The 7,904-nt window shown below is 41.8% G+C and overlaps 1 protein-coding gene and 1 non-coding gene across 2 annotated transcripts; one reads left to right on the plus strand and one right to left on the minus strand.

The window, feature by feature from the left end:
- Positions 1-1,157: 1,157 nt before the first annotated feature.
- LOC113737605 (uncharacterized) lies at positions 1,158-3,218 on the minus strand. Its single transcript, XM_027264808.1, has one exon. It carries the CDS (start codon positions 3,216-3,218, stop codon positions 1,158-1,160), a length of 2,061 nt encoding a protein of 686 aa, XP_027120609.1.
- A 46-nt stretch (positions 3,219-3,264) lies between these two features.
- LOC113738328 (small nucleolar RNA R71) lies at positions 3,265-3,371 on the plus strand. The gene has a single exon (XR_003460114.1). It is a non-coding gene; the product is annotated as a small nucleolar RNA R71 (small nucleolar RNA).
- The last annotated feature ends 4,533 nt before the right edge of the window (positions 3,372-7,904 follow it).

Here is a 7,904-nt window from a genome sequence, read left to right on the forward strand (position 1 = left end):
CGAATGAGTCTTGGCTTGGACTCCTTTTTTGACAGGAGATACTTCAAAACTGCATGATCAGAGTAAACCGTTACTTTTGACCCCAATAGATATGATCTAAATTTCTCAAAAGCGAAAATAATAGCTAAAAGCTCCTTCTCCGTGGTGGTGTAGTTGCATTGAGCTGGTGTCAATGTTTTTGACGCATAGTATATCACGTGACTACACTTCCCACTTCGCTGTCCAAGCACAGCTCCTACGGCATACTGACTGGCGTCACACATGAGCTCAAAGGATAGCTTCCAGTCTGGGGGTTGGATGATTGGTGCCGTGGTCAACATACCCTTGAGTGTGTCAAAGGACAATTTGCAATCATCTCCAAAGTTGAATGGCACCTCCTTTTGAAGCAGGCGAGACAACGGTTGAGCAATTTTTGAAAAATCTTTTATGAAACGCCTGTAAAAACCTGCATGGCCTAGAAAACTACGAATATCCTTGACATTAGTAGGGTAAGGTAGACTAGTGATCAAATCAATTTTAGCCTTATCTACCTCAATACCCCTTGATGAAACAACATGGCCCAAAACTATGCCTTCCTTAACCATGAAATGACATTTTTCATAATTAAGAACCAAGTTTGTTTCAATGCATCTTTTCAAAACTTTTGTTAAATGGTCTAGGCACTGATCAAAAGAATCACCATATACTGTAAAATCATCCATGAAAATTTCAATGCAATTATCAATCATATCAGAGAAAATACTCATCATGCATCTTTGAAATGTTCCAGGAGCATTACACAAACCAAAAGGCATACGGCGATATGCAAAAGTTTCAAAAGGGCAGGTAAAAGTGGTTTTATGTTGGTCCTCTTGAGCAACAATAATTTGATAATATCCAGAGTAACCATCCAAAAAGCAAAAGAAACACTTACCTGCCAATCTCTCAAGCATTTCATCAATAAATGGGAGTGGAAAGTGGTCTTTCCTAGTTGCGGCATTTAACTTCCTAAAGTCAATGCACATTCTCCACCCATTTTGCAATCTCATTGGCACTAACTCATTCTTTTCATTTTTCACCAATGTGATTCCAGTCTTCTTGGGAACAACATGGACTAGACTTACCCACTGGCTGTCAGAGATAGGAAAAATAATTCCTAATTCTAAGAGCTTGAGAATCTATTTCATCACCACCTCCTTCATTGCTGGATTGAGCTTGCGTTGATGCTCTCTCACGGGTTTTGCGTCCGACTCCAAAAGGATGTGATGCATGCAAATGGATGGATTGATGCCTTTGATGTCTGCTAACGTCCATCCAATTGCTGGTTTAAATTTCCGTAAGACCCGTAAGAGCCTCTCTTCTTGCAACGCAGTTAAATCATTGACAATGATTACAGGCAAAGTCTTGTTATCTCCCAAGTAAGCATATTTCAAATGCTCGGGCAGTTCCTTCAATTCCACATTAGGTGCCTGTTGAACAGAAGGTAGAATTCTTTCATTAGAAATTGGTAATGGTAGAAAAGAATTTTCAAACCTGCCTGGAAGCGGATGTAGTGAATGTAAGGACATGATAGCTTCTTTGACTTCCTCCTCCTCCATGTCGTCCACTTCCAAATTGGTCTTGCCTTGTTGTAAGACAAAGTCCAACTTGTTCCCCATGAAATTCTGTTCAAAATTCTCTTGCGCAATGGTGTTAGTCATGCCAACAAAATTTACAGACTCAGTATCCACAGGATGCTTCATTGCATCAAAAATATTGAACATGACCTTCTCTCCATCAAATTTCACAGATAAAGTTCCTTCATGTATATCTATTTTAGTTCTTGCTGTACTCATGAAGGGTCTACCCAAAAGAATCACTGCTGAATTAGTAGAGTATTCATCATTCATATCAACAATGTAAAAATCCACAGGAAAAATGAATTCATTGACATTTACTAGAACATCTTCAACTAGGCTCTCAGGGTAGACATTAGACCTATCTGCTAGTTGAATGATTACCCTAGTTTCTTTGAGGGATCCTAAATTCAAAACTTTAAAAATTGAAAGAGGCATGACATTTATTGAAGCACCTAAGTCAAGCATGCTTTTTTCAATTCTTTGATTGCCAATTATGCATGGTATAGTAAACATACCTGGATCCTTGCATTTCTGGGGCAACTTCCTTTGAAACATCGCTAAGACATTCTCCCCCACCTTCACCTTGTCATCCAGATTCAACTTATTGCGATTAGTGCATAAGCTCTTCAAAAATTTAGCATATTTAGGCAATTGCCTAATAGCATCCAACAAAGGAATATTGATCTCCACTTTCCTGAAGGTGTCCAAAATCTCTTTCTCAGATTCTTCTTTTTTAGCTTTTGTAAACCTGCTAGGAAAAGGAAGAGGAATGTCAACTTTCTTTGAGATTTCAGAGGATTGTTTCTCTTCTTCCTCTTCCACCTTCCTGGGCACTTCTTCTTCTCTGGCGTGGGCACGCCTAGGAGACTGTACCTCCTTGCCACTCCGTAATTGCATTGCACTGGCATTCTCCTTGGGATTAGGAATTACTTGAGATGGTAATTTCCCTCTATTGCTATTTTCCAGGTTGCTCATGAAAGTTGCCAATTGGGACATTTGTGCTTCCAAATTCCTAATGCTAGCACGAGTCTCTTGTTGAGATCTGTGAGATTCCTGTTGAGATTTTTGAGCCTCTTGCTGTAATTGACTCGTGCTTTGGGCCAGTGACTTCACCATATCTTCAAGAGACATGTTTGAATTGGAAGTGGATGGTTGTTGCACTGGTGGCCGTGGTTGAAAATGTTGTTGAAAACCAGGGGGTTTTGAAGCATAGCTAAAATTAGGATGATTTCGCCACCCTGGGTTGTAATTGGGTGCAAAAGGATCATTCCTTCGTGGAGGTGGTCCAGAAAAATCTCCCACTATATTGGCTTGTTCAGGTGAATCCTCCTGGAGAGTTGGGCACATGTCAGTCATGTATCCGGGAGCAGCACAGATACCACAAGTCTTCACAGATTGTAATTGCCCCCTTGCCATTTGACGCACCAGAGAGGTAAGCTCAGATAGTTTACCTTCTAAGTCAGAGTGATTCACTTCATTGACCCTTCTTATTGCTCCATCAGCTCTCACTCCAAATTGTTGGGAATTTTCAGCCATGGTGGAGATCAATAACGTGGCTTCGTCTGTGGTCTTGTTCACCAGAGCGCCGCCACTGGCTGCATCTAACATGCTCCAATCCATGGGTGATAATCCCTCGTAGAAATATTATATCAAGAGCTGGTCCGGGATTTGATGATGTGGGCAACTGGCACACAGTTGTTTAAAGCGCTCCCAGTACTCATATAGAGTTTCCCCATTTGCCTGCCTAACTCCACATATTTCTTTCCTTATATTGGCGGCTCTAGAGGCAGGGAAAAATTTCTCGAGGAATCTTCTCTTCAATTCTTCCCACGTAGTGATGGATCCAGATGGCAGGTAAAATAACCAATCTTTAGCCTTATCTGCCAAAGAGAAAGGGAAGGCTCTCAACTTGATGTGGTTCTCAGTGACTCCTTAAGGTTTCATTGTGGAGCACACCACATGAAATTCCTTCAAGTGTTTATGTGGGTCTTCACCTGCAATACCACGAAAAGTAGGAAGTAAGTGAATAAGACCAGATTTAAGCTCAAATGCCTCTTCCGTGTTAGGAAATGTAATGCATAATGGCTGCTGGTTCACGTTAGGAGTTGCCAACTCCCTCAAAGTTCTTGGGGCTGCCATTGCTACTCGGGGAATATGCACTTCTTCTTTTTCAGATTCACTTGATGAATCACTGGAAACAAACTCTTGCTCAGATTCTGAAGGTGACGTTGAATCTTGTTGCTTACGCAACTTTGCCTCCTTGGTCAACCTTCTTGCAGCCTTCTCGATCTCTGGATCAAATTCTAATTCTCCAGTACGAGAAGATCGAGGCATAAAATAAAAATAAAAAAAATAAAAATAAAAATAAAAACTAAAGCCTGTGCAATAAGTCACTTAAAACACATATTTCCCGGCAACGGCGCCAAAATTTGGTGGGTGTCAAACCACCAAAAATACAATTTATATTAGACCTACTACCAAAACTGAATGAGTATAGTGGTGAGTAGGGTCGTCTCCTCAGGGAACCGGTAGATTTATCACACAGGAAAATGGGGAGGAAATTTTAGCAATAGTACCAACTAATGAAAAAGGAGTAAAAACTGAAATTCAAAATTGAGTAAGATAGCGGGAACCAAATTATACAAATAACAATTAATTAAACAACCTAGTCAAGGAATTAATCTTGGCACCGAAGCACACAACTGATCACGGATACAAGGGACAATTCATATACTCACGAATAAACTGGTTATAGTGGTCAAGCGATGCGCCCAACCACCAATCTTTCCTTAATTTTATGGTAGTCAAGAGACGCTCATAAACTACCCTCTTGTGACTAGACAACCCCAGAAACACTCATAGGATTTAATGTAGCCACAGCATTAGGAATTAGAAAGACCCAATTCTAGATGACAAACACACATGCGAGTTTGTTTAGGCTAGATTAATTATCCCCACGATCCAAATTAGACCGCTTGCGAGGCGGTGAAATTGTCTCGTTTGCCACTAATCAAGATGCTTAAAGGCGACGCGCCAACATCCTAATTGGCTATCAATTATTTAGACACTCGAATAACAGGCCTAATTATCCAATAAATCTAAACAATAATAACTTAGGAAAAAATAGAGAATAATCAAATACCCATGAACATATAAATTAAAAATAAACAATTAAAACGATCTCACAGTTATGGTGCTCCGATCCTTGATTTATTCCTCAACTAGATAAAAGAACTAGCCTTGCTACATAATCATTATGCGATTCCAAGCTTCCAAGTAATTTTGTCTATGAAGAAGTAAAAGGGTGCGGCGGCTTGTCTAAAGCTTGCGTGGAGAAGTAAAAGGAAAAAAAAAACAAAAGAATCAAAAGATCCCCTAGTCTATTGCAATCCCCCCAATTTGTAGTGCTGCCCGCCGTCCTTTTTGCTAGCCAAAATAAGAAGTTGTTTCTCAAACGAATTATTTCCTTAATTCCCTCATTGGATTGTTGCTAAAAGTCCTCTTTGAAAAAACTTCCTGATCCCACGTAGCTACCATCACTTTCCAAGAATTGCGGCAGCCTCCAAGGAGTAGGATCGCATACTCCGTCCTTATCACGCAGCTCCGCGTTATCTGGCGTGGGCACGCCTTAGAAGCAAGAGTCTTCTGGATTTTGCCTCCCTTTTGTCACTTTCAACACTAATTGCCTGTAATTAACACAAATACTAATTATGAGCAGAAATCCAATACTTTGCATACTAAACTGCCAAAATTAAGACCAAATAACCACAAATAAAATGCATAATTATATCCCTATCAGCTTGCTTACACATAAGGAGGAGCAGCCATTGAGAGAGACATTTTTAGAGAAGCAACTACTTGCCGTTGATTCGTCGGCACCCTGGTATGCTGATATTGTAAATTTCTTAGTAACTAATCAATTGCCTACAAGTTGGCCAAAGGCTAGGAGAGACAAGTTAAAAAGTGATACCAAATACTACATTTGGGACGACCTCTACCTTTGGAGGCAATGTTCAGATCAAGTACTAAGAAGATGTGTGGGTGCAAGTGAATTCCACTCCATTTTAAATTTCTGTAATTCGTTTGCATGTAAAGGGCATTTTAGGCCTAAGGGAACAGCTGTAAGGTGTTGGAGAGTGGCTTTTATTGGCCCACCCTTTTTAAAGATGCGTACTTGTTTTGTAAATCTGGTGATAAGTGTCAAAGGGTGGGAAATATTTTTCGTAGGGACCAAATGCTTCAGACCCCTATGTTGTTTGTTGAAATCTTTGATGTTTGGGGAATAGATTTCATGGATCTTTTTCCCTTGTCTTTTGGTTTCCTTTACATCTTACTTGTCGTTGATTATGTCTCTAAGTAGGTGGAAGCAAAAGCCACCCATACTAACGATTCTAGAGTGGTTGCAGAATTTCTAAAGTCTAACATATTTGTCCGCTTTGGGATGCGAAGAGTTGTGGTAAGTGATAGGGGCACGCACTTTTGTAATAAGACTATTGCTGCCCTGTTTCGAAAATATGGTTTACTCCACAAAGTATCTACGCCGTATCACCCACAGACAAATAGTCAAATCGAAGTGTCGAACAGGAAGATAAAATCAATATTGGAAAAGATGGTGTGCCCCGATAGAAAGGATTGGAGTTTAAAGTTGGAAGATACACTATGGGCGTACCGCACCGCGTATAAGACGCCGATTGGGATCTCCTCGTATAGACTAGTCTTCGGTAAAACTTGCCATCTTCCTGTGGAGTTCGAACACAAGGCGTTTTGGGCGGTGAGACAGTGCAATATGAACCTTGAAGAAGCGGGGGTCAAAAGAAAATTGCAGTTACAAGAATTGGAAGAGATTAAGAATGAGGCATACGAGAATGTCACGATTTATAAGGAGAAGAGCAAACTCTTCCATGATCAGAAGTCTCAAGAAAATCATTTGTAGTGGGGCAAAAAGTCCTCTGGTATTACTCGAGACTTAAACTTTTTTTCGGTAAGTTACGTTCTCATTGGATTGGTCCATTTGTTGTTTCTAATGTGTTTCATTATGGTGCAGTGGAGATCCAAAGTTTAAAAACGGAGAAAAAATTCATGGTAAATGGTCATCGTTTCAAACCTTATTATGAAGGATTCTCTGTTGAGGAAATCAAAATCGTACACCTTAAGGACCCAATTTATCTTACTTGAGGGCTCCGGCCATGTCTAGCAAAAAACGTTAAAGAAAGGCGCTACTTGGGAGGCAATCCAAGGCTATTTGTTTTAGTTTTTCATATATTTTTGGAGTTTTTGTTAAGTGTTGGTGTCATTTAGTAGTTTGTTGTTTTGTGACAGGAAATTGATAGTTAGACGTGCCCACGCTAAGTGGTCACGTCTAAGGAAGAGAGTTGGAAGACGACGGTCAGAAGACTCTATTGTAGTTAAATGTGCCCACGCCAGGTGGTCATGTTTAAGGGAAGAAAATTCTCGTCTGCGGTCAGAAGACTCTATAGTAGTTAGGTGTGCCCAAACCAAGTGGTCACACTTAAGGATAAAAAAAAATCTCGACGGATGGTCAGAAGACTAGTAGGCAGTTAGGCATGCCTATGCCTAAGACAGGGGTTCTTTGTAAAAAAAAAAAAGTGTAAAAAGATGAATTTGCCCTTACTAAAAAAAGGGGGGAAAAGCCCACGGTTGCCCTACTTTCCTTCTTCCTCTTTCTTTTCTTTTTCTTTCTTCTTTCTTCTTCTTTCTTTTCTTTCTTTCTCTTCTTCTTCTTCCTTTGTTCTTCACCCATCGCCGCATTCGTCCCTGTCCGCCGCCGACCTCGCTGCCAAAGGCCGTCGCCACCTGCAGCTAGCCGTGCGCGTGCCACCAGTGCGCCCTTGCCTGCCAGCCCCAGCTCGATCGCGCGCTTCGACAGCCGACAGCCAAACGCTGCGGTCCACCCGCGTGCCTGCCTGTGCAGACGCAGCCCACTGCGCGCCAGCCTCAGTTCCCTGCGCGTGCGTACCCGCCCAGTGAGCAGCAAGCGCGCGACCTGAGCGCTCGCTAGGCGCACGACCAGTGCTCCCACAGGCGCGCCACCCAACGCGTGAGTCCAGCGTGCTTCTCCTGCTCACACACCTAGAAAGCTCCAGACCCACTCGCGCATCCCCAGCCGCGACCTAGCAGCAGTGCGCGCCTGCCCAGTGCCACGTTCGTGTATGCAAGCCACGCGCGTCACCTTCCGTTGCTGCCGAAGGTGTTCTCTTTCTTTAATTTTCTGTTCCTTTTAGCTGAGGCCAGATTTCTAATTGTTGATTAGCTGAAGACAGATTTTTGATTTATAGTTGAGGCCAG

This window comes from Coffea arabica, chromosome 3e (assembly GCF_036785885.1).
Source record: "Coffea arabica cultivar ET-39 chromosome 3e, Coffea Arabica ET-39 HiFi, whole genome shotgun sequence".
Classification (NCBI taxonomy): Eukaryota; Viridiplantae; Streptophyta; class Magnoliopsida; order Gentianales; family Rubiaceae; genus Coffea; species Coffea arabica.

What these genes read in the sequence shown, in the direction of transcription:
- LOC113737605 (XM_027264808.1), bottom strand. Translation starts at nt 3,218, where the DNA reads ATGGATTGGAGCATGTTAGATGCAGCCAGTGGCGGCGCTCTGGTGAAC.